Source organism: Corvus hawaiiensis, chromosome 4 (genome assembly GCF_020740725.1).
Source record: "Corvus hawaiiensis isolate bCorHaw1 chromosome 4, bCorHaw1.pri.cur, whole genome shotgun sequence".
Lineage (NCBI taxonomy): Eukaryota > Metazoa > Chordata > Aves > Passeriformes > Corvidae > Corvus > Corvus hawaiiensis.
This window is the reverse complement of record NC_063216.1, coordinates 39,706,803-39,721,982: the sequence shown is the minus strand read 5'-3', so window position 1 is coordinate 39,721,982 and position 15,180 is coordinate 39,706,803. Positions and strand designations below refer to the sequence as shown.

Sequence of the window (15,180 nt, the reverse complement as noted above, 5' to 3'; positions counted from 1 at the left end):
AAATTCCTAGCAAGATCTGAGGGGAAACCAGGATTGCTTTCATTAGCACTTTGTATTATTATTGTCAAAATATATTTTAAAGAAATCTTCTAATGCCTCTAAGAACATTATTTAATGGCTTTAACAACATTCTTTTCTCAATCAGCTGTAAAATGAACCCAGATCAAGACTACCTGCCCTGTTGCTGATCACTGAATAAAATTACTCTAAAAATTCATTACATCAAATAACTCAGTTCCAAAGCTGTATTCTTTACACTAGCTAATTATATTTTAGGTATCTCATGTTAGCTGCTGAACCATCATTCATCTACTTTCAGGACACCATGGTAAGATGACCATAGCAAATTAAAAACTTATTTACTCTCAGTTTGATGTTTGGAAAGTGTTCAATTTGTCTGCTTGAATCAAAATGCTATTAATATGCAGCAGTCAAAAACAAAATAGTACTCAAATACTCAAACAGGATAAGACAGCCAAACCATCATATTTTCTTCCATTTTGAAAATTAAAGATAAAGTTTTTATCTATGAAAATTATAATCTGTTCTACTGCTTTAATCTCATACAGCAATTTTAGCAGTTTTCACAGATTGGGAAATTTTATCTTGCATGGAATTTGCCCTGCAGCTCTCTGAAGAGCAGTCCAGGAATGCTGCAAGGTTATAATAAGCCAAATACTAAATCTCAAATGCAATAAATGGCATGTGTTCATGTACCTTATGTGACATAAACCCTGGTAATTATGAAATGGCAACCTGTGATATCTAGGACTATGTCCACTGCAAGAGAAGAATTCTCTTTTCATTAATGAAGTTTTTTCCTTAAGATATTAATAACTAAACTACATATAAATTAAACCTGAAAACCAATCTTTTTCTACTAATTTACTTAGTATCCGAGAATTAAGGAAAGTGATATTGCAGTTAGAATTTGTCTCTCACCACTAAACCACTGCTGTGACTGACAATTATGCATGCATGTATTTTGATCTATGCACATGAATTTAACTCATAATTCTTTGATGAACTCTTTTTACAAAGTGCTTTAATTCTAATCATTGTTCACCTTTACTTTACATTTTTCTTGTAATCATACATAGAGCTAGTTGGTATTTAAAATTCCAAACTTGCTAAAAATGTCAACATTTTAATTTTCCTGAGTAAGATCAGGATAAAAAAAAAGCTTTCTGTAAAGACACAAATAAAATTTTAAACACTCAGTTTAAAATCTGATATTTTTAGAATTTTGAAGCATACTTTAAAAGTTTACCAAGTGATTTTAACTGATACTTTGTGACTTTTATGCCTTGTTATTATTTTATGATATATTATTATATGAGTACATCATATACAGCAATCACTTCAAAAGACAACAGGTAGAATGTTATTAAGAATTATTTCAAGGATTAACTGATATAACATTCCTCAGTTTTTAAGGAGGGTTTTTATGATAGTTAACAGTTATGATAATAATTTCCCCTCTCTCCCACACAAAAATAGCTTGAACAAGAATGTGAAAATATGCAATGTCAGTAGAAGCAAAAGACATTCTGTAGATGATGATTCAAATTCATTTTCTGATTTAGTGACAGGAGCAGGAACCTCCCATGCTCCAGAGAAATTTCCTATGGAATAAGCTGGAGTGACAGAGGTGCAGCATCTTCTTTGTTACTGAGTTTGTGAATAATGTCCATGTCCCTTGTCTTGTAATTGTTTGTTTGATTCTTTTCTTGTTCTTTCTCTGGTTGAATTTATTTTATCTTGTTGAATTTTTTTTGTTTCCTGGTATTCAAGGAGCTTCTTCTTGTTGATGCTGTATATTAATTGCAATCCATTGCAATTAATATATCAATTACAATGTCATTGCTCTATATTAATTACAATCCTTTGTAAATAAACAATTAGTTGAATGTTTAAAACAATGAAATTTAATAAATCTCTGCTAATTATTACCTGAAACACTAAAGGAAACCTTTTCAGAAGAGCATGCTCAAAAAAAAAGCTTTCAAAGTAGACGTTCTTGAGTATCATATCCCTATACTAGCTCAAATCCCCCAAAAATGGAAGAAATAGTGTCAAATTAGTTGTGGTGGTGGAAAAGGAAGTACTGAAAGTAATCTAAAACAATTAGGAAGTATTTAAAGAGGGAATGTTAAAGAAAACTTTCGACCTAGTCAAAACGATCTAGCAGAGAAAACAAAAAATGTACCTGGTCCCTAGATCTGTCTTAGAAGTTAATCATCCAGATGAAGTCTTCAACAAATTTTATGATGCTGTCTATCAAAAGGGGCCATGAAGAAGCCACATATGGACACACTCCTTAAGCTCAATTAGCTCACACAAAAGAATCTACTATCAATGGCTATTTTTCGCTCAAAAAAAGAAATGTGGCAGATAGCTCACATGCTTCAGTGCTTTGAGGTTTTTTTTTGCTAACTAGTTTACCCAATACAGATAGTCCATCTGTTTCTATCACATTTACTTAGTTAGACTTCAATACTGCAGAGGCAGCAGCACCATCAAATATTTTCCCCCTCATCGTTTTTGCTTTCTACGGACATGGCAGGTACACACAGCTGCAGTGTGTGCTCGCCTGCTACACATACTGTAAGGGTCTCTGGCCTTTAATCCTGCCCCTTTCTACAGGTTTCTCAGCCACATGAGAAATCTGGCTGGCATAAGACTGAAAGGCCCAACAGAACCTTAAGACATCTTGTCTTGAGCTAGGTCAGAGCAAACAAAGGTACATGAGCAATGACATCTCTACCCAACAATGTAGCACTTACATTCCTCCTCTCCTGGGAAAAATGAGGGAAAGAGAAACAGCAAGAGGATGCCTGTTGTGGGTTTTTGTAAGCTGAGGGTTTTTTGCTTTTTTGTTTCTCTTACATCACCATAACACCACACCAGATAAATAACTGATATAACATAAATAAAGCGGTTGTTACCAACGGTTTTAGAGATACCCTTCCTTCATAAAGAAAGCCTTCAGTCTCATCCAAATATAGTGAAACAAGATAGGAAGAGAAACAGAAAGGATGGAATAATCATCAAATAAATCTGATGACAGTGATGGTACTAACTCTAACAGGTGACACTGCAGAGACAGGAATGAGGGGACAATAGGGATGAAACAAGAAATGTTTGGGGTGGAAAGGGGAGAAGTAAAATTTTAATTTCTTAAGGTCTGTGGAAATGGAGGAGGAAAGCAAATGTTCCCTACCACTGAACAGTATGAAAAGGAAAATAACATCCCTGGAATCTGGTTTTCTTCCTTTCAAGATCCAAAAAGCACTCCAGTAAGACAATCTGCTGCTTGTATAGGAGTGTCAGCAGGGAGAAGGACAGCAGATTGGAGCATTACAAACAACCAGAAATCCCACCCCCCCTATATTGCTGCTTCTTTCCACCATGAGATAATAAAAGGAAAACCAGCTGCAGACTAGTTCACTAGTAAAAACCAAGAACAATGGTAAAGAAACACCATGAGAAATAGTAAAATAAGGCTCATCCAGAATATTGGAGTCTCTGTTAATCTAATTCATACTGCCCTTTCAATTAAACCCTAGCAATAAATAACACTGGAGGCAAACTGGTTGGAGCGACACATAAAGTAAGATAAAATAAAAAAAAGAGTAGGGACAAAAGTCTACAGAAGTTAGCAAAAGGAATGGTAAAATTGTACCAGGTTATATAGTAAAGTTCTTTACCATTTTATTTTGTAGAAAGAACTTACATTCAACTACCTATGTGGTAAAATACACATGAAAACCTAATTTTTTAAAAGCAAATCCCAAGAACAGTAAAAAGCACCTCCACGTGATATTTTTTCTCCACTTGTGCAAAATTTGACACAAAATATTTGCTTTAAATACTATCCACCAGTAATTAATTATGTATTTTGTGCTAGAATTTAACCTCAGAGAGTGGTGAGAAGGAAACCAATAATATCTCATGGGGTTATCTCTGAACAACCTGCAGCAGAGACAGGACCCATTAACCCGGCAGAACTCCTAATTTGTGCCTCTGAGTTTTGGTAGTACGAGCACAGCTGATTCACAGGATGCCCATAAGCATAAGCATTTCCACATCAGAGAACTAAATTAAGCTCTGTCTATGCATAAGGTACCTTTGAATAATCGAAAGTCATCTAAAAATTCAGAAGTCTTTTCTTTTAGAATTCCTAGAACAAACAAGTATTTTTATGGTATAAGCATGTGGGTTGTGTGGGTGGGGCTTTTGTGTGTATGTGTATTCTCTTTTTGGTTTTGGTTTTGTTTATTTAAACCCTAAAATTGTGTGCCCTATGTCTAGTCTTTACTAAGACACTCTCTAAATTTTTTTTAAAGGAGCACTGGCAAGTTCACTGCACCATAAACCCCATTTCACCATGGTCCTCACATGGAAATTTGGAAAATTTGGTCCCAAATCCCAGGGGAAAAATATAAAAAAAGATGTATTTTTAACTCTGTAATGGTGGAGATGTTCCTTCTAACTTAGAAAATCTGATCATGAAGGCTCCATCAGAGAAGAGACAGAAATACAGTTTACTTCACAGATCAAATAAACTTGTCTGAATTCTATGGCATGGAAATATCAAAAAGTAAGTAAAATAACCACCAAAGAAAGCTAAACTATACAGGTCACTTTTAGGAGAGCAAGAGTGAAAATCAATGCTGCAAAGAGTAATACTTACTGATGCTGTTTGAGATGTAAGAATAAATAAGTTACAGAGGATGCTTTTTGCTACAGTGTAGCATTCTTCCACACCATTCCATTCAAATGCCTCATACAAAACATTAAAAAAACCCCTGGTACTAACAGAGTTACATTGCTATGTGATAGACCAATCCCAAAGGACAACTAAACAAGCAAATGCAGCATGATCATCATCCATATAACCAGTACACAAACCAGTGTGTAAAGCTATGCCAAAACCACTAGCATTACACTTAAGCTGTCACAGTAATTGCTAAGTGTTTGATTGCCTCTGTGTTTGAAAATTATTCTACTTCTCTAGGTTGTTTCACACGTTTTGGTCTGCGTCAGGCAGTAATCTCCTGATCATTAGAGGTCTCCTCTTCAGTTACTCTGAACTGTCTCCAACCTCTAACCAGTTATCAAATACAATATTCTCTCAACTGGAATTATTTTTTCCCCCCCTACCCCACTACTGATGTAAAAATAGCCACCTTCTCTGGCACTTTTCTCTCTAAACATCCTCACTCTCTTGCACTTTCTACTGAGCCATCAAAAGATTCCTAGTTTTATTACTGATTTGAAGATCTAGAATGTCTGTTTCCTGATCAGCTTTCAGCTCTTATTCATCTTCTGATGTCTGTGATCATCTGTCCCACTTTAGTCCTTTTGCAAAATGACAGAGGGGAGGGCATTCACTTGATGGGTGGGAATTTTTTTTCATGTTGCTGGTCTCTTCCAAAATGCCTGCCTGTTTCTCTTTTACACTATTAGATGACTTCCTGAGCTCTCACACAGGAGAGAGCAATCAGTTGCTGCTCCTTTATTAAAAAGGCTGTCTAGCTGTTCAAACCAAACTATACACACAACCTCTGTCCTCATTTGCCCTGACTAGCACCTTTTTCTTAGTAGCCTCCCCATTCCACCATTAGAAATTATGTTCTGGCAACTCCTTGCAGTAAATCATCCAGCAAAGGTCTGTCAGCCAACGCTGTCAGTTATCAGAGTACTTGAAATGTGAAATTCCCCTGCGAAATTTCCCCTTTAAAGATGTGTTTTAACTGGCTTAATATGTAGTAGAATATAGGGGTTTCTACTAGGTAAAAAGGAAAAGAAACTCATACAATCGGAAGGCACGTTAATTTATATGAAACAAGCAAAGAACTGATTTCTTGACAAAGATTTGAGAAGTCTGTTGACTTATCATTTAAACCGTGCATAAGTCATGCAGCTCTTTATGCTATAGTGGTGAGCACTAAGTATTCATAGTCATGCAGACATACTAAACTATTAAGCAGAACAGTACTTACAAAATATTAGCCTGGACTCTTTCTGAAAGAACACTGCATACACTCCTGGACTTACTCCTTAGACTCATGAAGGCTTCTAAGCTACCTGCAGCTTATATCCATGATTCCTTTCACTCAATAAGCCTCACCTTGCCAGGTGCATCAAGCCATCAGTCTTCATTAAGTCCCCCTCAGCACATGATTCTTTAATTAGCTTTATAAATATCAATTTGGAAAGAGATGATTAGAAAACCAGAAAGATGTCTGCACTGCTTGTAAGCAAACCCATCATCTGCTTATCAAATCTATTTTGTGTCTGAAGTGTATTATTTCTCTAATTTACAAAATACATGCTTTGGGGCACGATTCACATCTCCCACTACATTTCATACATCACTCCCACTACATTTTATACATCTTGCATTCTGACTACACTCAGAAAACAGGTAAACAAAGCGTCCTTACAGCAAACTTTTCTCTAAGGTCCAGAAACCCCTTTGACAGTTGGTGTTCTTTCATTACTAAGTCCTAGTTTTAAATGATGCTTCTGAGGAGGGCTCCATATGTCCTTCCTTCACTCCTTTCCCTGCCATTTCAGCTACCAGTTGAAATGAAAGATTTTTTAATTTATTCATTCAAAACAAAAGAGTGCATATGATATAAACTTTTTTCAGTAAAAACTGAAACTGGAAGTTTTCCGCAGTGTTCTATTAATCATACAAAAACATACATCAGAAAATCCAAAAATAATCAAGTCCAAAAACCAGAACAGATTCTGATGATTGCTCTGAAAGACACTTGCTACTTTTATTAATAGTATTTGATTTGCGCTCTGAACATTTTAGCCCACTATACTTGCCTTGGCAAAACACCTTCTACTCCTACATGATACAATGTCTACAATTGTTGTCAGTGTTTTCACAGATTTTTGTATTCATAACCTGATTTAATTTTGAAAGTTTGATTTAATTATTGTAATATGTTAGTGCTATGAGTAAGAAGAAAAAACATGATTCTTAAATAAGCTTAATGTGACAGCCTGAGGTATATTATAAAGCAAAATAGACCCAACTGTTTGGTTCTTGCAAAAAGTAATTATATATGGCTCTGAGTTCCTCAATGAAGACCTGGTCTTCATTGCACCAGAAGTATCAGGCTCTTTTACCTCTCCTGGTATATGTATCTGTTTCCATTTGATTCTGGTATTGTTCTGAAGGGAATTACCAATTTCTGTTGGTAAAACTACCCTTACTATGGGTAGGACCAGTGTGCTTCCAAGGAGAAACACCCAGATTTACACTGCACTTAAATAGTTAGCTTATGTACCTTCAGTGTAATAGAAATCCATGCTGAACTGGATTTGTCAAGCAGGACACTTTTGATACATCCATGGCATCTTTGAGGATAAAATAGTCATTCCTCAGGCTAATTAGTCTCTGATAAACTCCATTAACTTCAGAAGAATTATTGCAATGATTTTTTATATATTTGAATTAAAATACGTGGCACAGAATTTAGGAATATTCTCCATTATGAGAGAGAAATAAGCAAAATATAATTACAACTGTAATGGTGGACATTAAAGGTGTACAAACATCATAAGATCCTCTCTTTTCCAAAGCAATTTCAATACTCCCTAATTTGCATATGATCATTTCTGAAAATACTGTTTTACTGAATAATTCAACTTTCATGGTTCTTATGGAAGGTGAAATAAATATCAGTAGGAAATAATGAGTTTATTTGAAAACAAACTACTTATTCACAGTATCTTATTTCTGGCTGTTCACTTCCACTGTTGCTGCATCCCAAGTTGCTTCTCAATAGACTTCACAATGGCCACTTTGTTCACTGGGAGTTGTCTCTTTCCTGGCTTTTGTTTGTGGGGAAATCAGGCTATTGTCCTTAGAGATTAAGTGAAAGATCTGAGTGACAGCAAGTGGTCACAGATCTAAGTAGGAGACTATCTGATAACATAAATGGTTGCATCTTAATTTTCACAGCAAGTGATCTTTGTCAGGTGTTCTTTGAAACAAGTTTTCAAGGTCCTTTAAAGCTCTTCTCTTTGTGCAAGTTGGCCTCTTTGCAAGTTTCTATATTTGCAAGCTTTTAAGTTTCTCTTGCCTAAATAATAAGGAATTGATGATGGCCACTAAGGTAAATGTAGAAAGGTAGAGAGCAGCTAGTGCAGAGGATGTGAATTAGAGTGCACTGGTTGATCCGGTGTCAATACAGCCTCCTCTTAATGCCATATCCAGTATGCTTTCATTACTGTAAGGAGCAAAAACTAGCAAGCACAAACCTTTATTTCAGCTAACATGACAAACCCAAAGTGTTTTTATTAGGGAGCATATGAGTTTTGTGGACATAATGCTGTAAAAAAATTCAATTAAAAATTGATAATAATATGTTATGTTGGATTTCATTCCTCTCATTAGTGTCTAAACATAAAGTTTTCTTAAAGGATGGATAGTCTTATTTCCACTTAGTTCTGCTTACAAGCAGTGAACCCAGTGGCTCAAATCAGAAGATACAGCTTGGAAAGAAAGTGGAAAATCAGAGATTTTCAGCTAAACAGTGTGTTTGTATTTAAAAGCACAAGCGAGTGGGGTGTACACTGTTTATCAAAATTCCACAGATGCGTCTCTGAGTAAGATTTTTCAAAGAGGGGAATGTAGCTGAACAGTGTTTGTTTACAGCGTGTTTCTCAAACACATAGATTACTCAAAGGAAAATACACACAAACTGCAAAATGTGTAAAATTAATGCTTGCACTGCAAGTGCACCATTGGAAATTGGATTGCCTATAAAATAAGTAATGATGACAGCTATTTTTTCTAAGTAAGATTTATGCCGCTGTTCATCATACGGCATTACACAAAAATGCACAATTCCAAGCAGCAGCTCTACTCATTTCAGCTGTCTGCCAAATGTTATGTTATGCTATCATTTTAATTTAACAATTCTGAAGCAAAAGAGGAAGATGCTCAGCTTGGTTTTTGTCAATACGGAAATCTAAGGCTTAGGAAAAGACCTTTTTTTCTAAATCAGTCTCTACATTTTGTCATCTTTGAGCATTAAGCAGCAAATACTTGGCCAGAATTCTATACACCTATTTCTGACTGAAGGAGTGCTACATAAGCAGCTTCTCTCTATACAAGCATGGACATGAATTTGAAGATCATCCATAGGCAGCACAGAGAAAAATTACTTTTTCTAGTTTTTAGGTCTCTGTCATCCCCTTAGGGTCTATTTTTGCAGGAATGTTTGCACATACAGCCTTCCACACACACGTGCCACTACACCTTGCTCTTCTGTATGCAACCTACAAAGGATCACTCAGCAGCATATAGTACTTAAAATTGTAGCATTATGCAAAAAAATCCAAGAAAATTTGTTATAAGCTATGGGTCTAACTCAATATCCTATCAAAGAGCAAGGACCTGTCCATTTGCATTTGTTCTCCATTTAAACAAGCTAATTTTTTGATATGGGTTTCAGTAGGCAGACATCCCATAAAATATTCACATTACTAAAATCTAAAGCATGATTATTTATCACACTGATTGTTAGATTTAATGACAACTAACATTTTATACCTTTTCATGAACCTTTTGCCCTGGCTCCATTCCTTCAATATGCTCTGATTCAGCCGACCCTTCCCCAGCTGCCATTTTCCTTTGAATGTGTGCATTTTGTTCACGCAAAGCTACAATCTGCAAAAGAAAGAAAATAAGTGGTTAATGTATATAAAACAACCAGAAAAATACTGAGCAGGTGATTTTTAAAATCTATTAACAATTCAATTCTATGTTGGCCTTTCTAGTGTTTGCAAAATTTGGTCATTATATGCAGAGAGGTTTAAAACCCAAACATATTCATGATGTCTAAAGGCAATTAAGGACACAAAGGAATCCATAAATGACACAATAGACAACACTGGCTTGTCTTCCATCCTAATTTTGTGGTAGGACAGTTTTTTTTTAGCCTGAAAGATGAAACAGCACTTAGCCATTGATTTTTTTGTGAGAACAAGACTTACTCTTTTATATAGAATTCAATGAATGCCAAACTTGTGCTATAAGAAAACAGTACCACGAAGCTATGAATCAAACCCAAGTGATGCAAAACAAAGTGCTGGTTTTCTGTCAGCCTCCCACCACCAGTAACAGCAACATACTTTTCACGTGGTTTTTGTTAAGAAAAGCATGTACATTAACATGCTCTACTATTCATTGACCATTTTAGCACATATACAAGCAGGTTTTATTGTATTTAAAATATTGGTTATGTATTGGTAATGCTACTAAAAATCCCATGCAGCTACTGGAAAATAGCTACTGCTTTCTCTCTGACTTTGTGGCTTACTCTCAGGCAATACACAGGATAGAAAGATTTAGGTCCTAATTTTTTTACCTTGTATACTATGATAAGCTGGAAGATCTGGCTAATATGAACAATTTATTTCATTAAATTGCACAGTTAGATATCTCTGTATTGTTCTGCTTTCATGAGCACATACAGTAAATGATTTACCTGATGAATAACAATATGTATTAAACACAGCAGAACACTGGTAGGACGTATAGATGCTGTTTTTGGAAAGCTGGTGTAAGTTTAAAGGCTTCTGTCACCGTATTTTGTCTGCACAGGTCCTGAGTCAGAAACACCCTAAAAGACTGTCCTGTCCTAGAATACAAAAGCACGGGGTAGGAGGGAGAATATAAGGTAGTACTACCTGGCATGCATGTGCTACAGCCAAGATTTTGTGGGATATTTAATTAAATTAAATATAGTTTAATTTAGTTCTAATTGATATAAAGATAAACTTACTTTGATGTGAATAATTTAATTTTAATTTGAAACTCTTTTTCCAATATGTTTTTTTTTAATTATATTTAAATCATTAACCATTTGAATCACTCTGACCAACATTTGAGATGTAAGAGACACACCACTTTAAACAGCTCTTCCTTAATATAAATGTTGAAAATTGCTGTAATATGAGATTCTGATGAGCAGGCTAATTCACTGCTCACTAAAAATTCCAAGTTACAGCCCTTGTAGAAGTCATATACTCCCACTGATTTCACTGCCAAGACCAAGACTTGAAGGCAGCATTTCATCCAAGCAATCATAGGAAACTACAAGTACGGGAACTAAAACTGTCTGACGCAATCTGTGTCTTTAGGGGTTGTACAAATACACTGAACTTTAAAACATTTTGCCTAAATAAGAGAATTACATCTGTCTCAAATAACAGAAGAAGGACTGGTATAACCTCATTAGCATAGTCTTACTTTGTGCACATTAATCAGTAATTTAATATTTGTGGCCTGTTTTCTGAATAGCTTCACTCACTTTTTTTTCTTTATGGTTCAAATATTTCTCAAATCAAAACTAGCAAAATGATGACTTCCACCAAACAAAATTAGCCATCAATTAGTGCTTAAAGAGACTTTCAGGCAGATTGAGATACTATAACACACATATTATAAAATCCTGATTGATATAGAGCAATTACACTTAATGTAAAAAAAATGTAAAATCATAGGATATGTTAATTGACAGGCAACAATAGATCTGGATTTTCCATATGATAATCTTTTGTTGATCCATTAAAAAGCAGACATCACTTTGCCTTCATTTTGAATTATCACCTGTATCTAAAACAAATCCTTAACAGCCCTTTAGCTTAATAAGAATACTCTTTAAACACTAGTGCCAAATGTTGTCATTTCAGCACATATTCAAAAGAGTTTAAGTTTTCTTAGACTCTAGGGGTTTTTAGGTACCATAGAACCACCACTTTCCAAGCAAGTAAATAAATAAAAAGAAAAAAAAATCAATTGTTCCTTTAAGATGACAGGCAAATAAAAGAATGGAATATTGTGTATCATTATTTGGAGGCATTTTCTTGATTTTTTAATGTTTGGGAACAATCACTTTGCCAAAAATCCATCATTGTTAAACATTACAGTTTCAATGATTTTATTACTGTAATGAATGCAGAGCAAATATATACAGGATCAGCAAACAGTTTGAAGTCTGGCACATTGTAAAAGTTTCAGCTCTCGGATAGTCATCAGATAACAGATCTAAACTGTGAAGAACCACGCAGCTAAATTGTTTTCATTCTTTTTCTATCCTTGATTCAATGAATATATTAAAGCAGAATTAGTGCTCCTAAGGAAGAATGGAAATTCTCCAGTGTCTTACAAATAAACATAAATTTTTGCTTTTCATTTTGTTGAAGCAAAAGTTTTTAATAGCTATCATACTCCTTTTTATTACTTACTTATTTCTGATTTAACTTTCAATAATGTGCAAATTATTTGCAAATTTAAATGTTAATTTAATCACTGAACTATTTGTGTAACTTTTAAAAAAGGTTTTCAAAACATGGAAGAAGGGTTGATGACCTGGGTGAAGACATAGATTACTCTAAATTTTTCCTAGGTAGACTCCAAAACTTCTTAAATTCTAATTATCGTTACAATGGGAGACATCAATAATAGCAGAGATCTAGGTAAGGAAATGATCGTTCAAGGAAGATAAAATTTTGTAATATTATTTTTGTGAAATGCCTATCTGTTCTATTAATTTTTTTATGTTTATTATACCCAGCTTAAAATATCTACTACAAAACACGTCCACAGACAGCTTTCTAAGTACCTACATATTATCTAACCTCTAACATTAATTCCTGATGGTTTCCATTCTATGTTCTTTGTTTTGGAAAGTAAAAGGTAATATTCTTGAGGATGGCATCACAGTGGCTGAAAACAAATCAAAATTCTCCCCCCTCCCCCCTGCTCCAAGACAGATTAATAGAAAATAAATGTGGATAAATATCATCATTCTATTTAGGACTGTTGTACCCAAAGCTGGACAGTTAACCCAAACACTGAAGTTGAAATTATACCTTCTAAAATATGAACAAATATATCACATATATCACATATTTTTGTCTTTATCAGCTTCTGCTTGTGGACCTCAAATTATTATATTCCATTTCTAAAATCACAGACATTATTTTCCTATTTAGCACACTTGACCTGGACCACAGTAATGACTTTCAATGTGATTCTAAACCAGTAAAATTTTGAGTCTCTCCATAGTTGAGTCTAAAGAAAGCCTAAATGTGGCTCTCTTTCTCTGCCAAGCGCATTCAGCAGAACTGATACATTCTTTTTTTTTTTTTTGATTCAGAAAAATGAAGTGATTGTTGTCTGTTTAAGAATAAAATGTAGAGTATTACTCTTCTAGTTGGACCTTTCTAACTTTTGTAGCTTAAGTCCATGAAAATACCCTCTAGGCTGAAGAAATATTCCTTCAGCTTCTTCTCTTCTCACCGGCATATTGATCCTCAACATCCTTCTCACTTTTGCCTGTAAGTTTTATGACTGACAAGGGACATCAACATTTTAAAGAATTTCCAATTATTTAGATTCTGTCTTCCAGAAGTCAAAAGTACTTAGAAACAAATGGCACAATTTCTAAGGCCTACTCTGTCATAATGATTCTGAACATAACCTTACACAACTTCTGCCTTTCTGTCTCAACTATAAAATAATTTCAACATTCCTAAAGCCCAGCTTTTTGAATTTAAAGTTTTGGTAAATACCTCCACTATACTACCCACATAAATTCTCTCTAAAATCTTAGCAGAATTTGTGTCTGTTATCTACAGATACCATTGAATCACATACTTTTTAATGAAGCTAGGATTCAGCAATTCAGGCTCAAAATTTGAGCTGGTCTCCATTTCCATAAATGGCCGAATCTAATAGTCTGAATCCAGGTGTTAAGGGAATATTGATTTCAAATATAAAATACACCATAGAACAGAAGATAAATGCATGAGCCTGTACTGATCTGGAGAATTACCTGATAGAGCCACACCCATCAGCCATGTCCTTGGAAAAGGACAATGTAATAAGACAATTTTGATAATTAATAAAGATAACGTGAGATTATAAATCAGTGAGCAATAGCATAAATTCCTTCTATTTAACAAGGGAAACGGTCTGATTACTAACCTTAGTAGGACACTAAGATATAAAAATGAAAGAAATAAAAGATTCACATGTAGTTGAAAAACTACAAAACTGTGAAGGATAACTAAAAAGGAAAGGAAAAACCAGGACACAAAACCTGGCAAAATAGGAAATAGGCTTGTTAGACAAAATGAAAATATACTGGAACCCACAAACTATACCTGAAGATGAAGTGCATTTATTTACAGCACAAAGTCTCTCATTAGACACAAAATGAAGCAGGGAAAGCACTACTCTGCATGTTTACTTTGGGTATATTGCAAATTAATTAATTTAAAATTATTTGAGATGTGTGAGATCAGAATCCATTTCTAAATATAAAAAATCCTAAATGACCAGGTACCTCTGCTGTTGTAACTTGAGTGGCCATTTTTTATCTCATTACAGTTTCAGTCTTCAGGCAATTAACTGTACTAGGAATACTTAATATACTTCTCTATATAGTGACAGGACAAAGCAGGATGCCCTTAAACTGAAGGAGGGCAGGCTTAGCTTAGATCTTAGGCAGAAATTCTTTACTTCTTATAAGGTTCCAGTGCCTCATCACTTTATGAACAGGTTGCCCAGAGAGATTGTGGACTCTCCATCCCTGGAGGCATTCAAGGGTAGGTTGGATGAGCCTCTGAGAGACCTTGTGTAGTAGAAGGCATTCCTGCCTGTGGCAGGAGAGTTGGTACTAGATGGTCTTTAAGGTCCCTTCCAACTGAAACCTTTCTATGATTCTGTGATTCTAAAAAAGCAATGAAATTATTTTAAGCTTTTGAAAAGTTGTTTTTCATAAACTTATCCTACCTTAAACCACTGAATTTGTTTACATCATCTTCCAACACTGAAATAAATCTCAGTATGGTTCAGTATCATAGTCAAATGAACTGCACAGGACTGATGGCTGGCTATATACATAGCATTTGAGAGAGAGAGAACACAAGATGCTCTTCAGGCTATCATAAATAGCACATTCTGACTTCATGAACAAAACTCATAGATCCATACAAAGTCTTTTGATAATAAAAATGAATCTCCATAAAAATGACTTTAGTTTTGAAATGCTTTAGTTTTTCCATTCAGCAATGGAGGTTCTGAGTTTTACAACCAGGGGCATTTGAAAGGGCAAATACAGACTTTGGGCTTTA

General features: G+C 34.8%; 1 protein-coding gene across 14 annotated transcripts in view; it reads right to left on the bottom strand.

The window, feature by feature from the left end:
- PPFIA2 (PTPRF interacting protein alpha 2) overlaps positions 1-15,180 on the bottom strand; it is a 294,096-nt gene that overhangs the window by 70,834 nt on the left and 208,082 nt on the right. For all 14 annotated transcript variants that reach the window (XM_048302575.1, XM_048302565.1, XM_048302562.1 and 11 more), the window contains one exon: positions 9,587-9,703. In XM_048302575.1, coding sequence (XP_048158532.1) covers positions 9,587-9,703 — 117 coding nt within the window. The remainder of the gene's footprint in view (positions 1-9,586; positions 9,704-15,180) is intronic.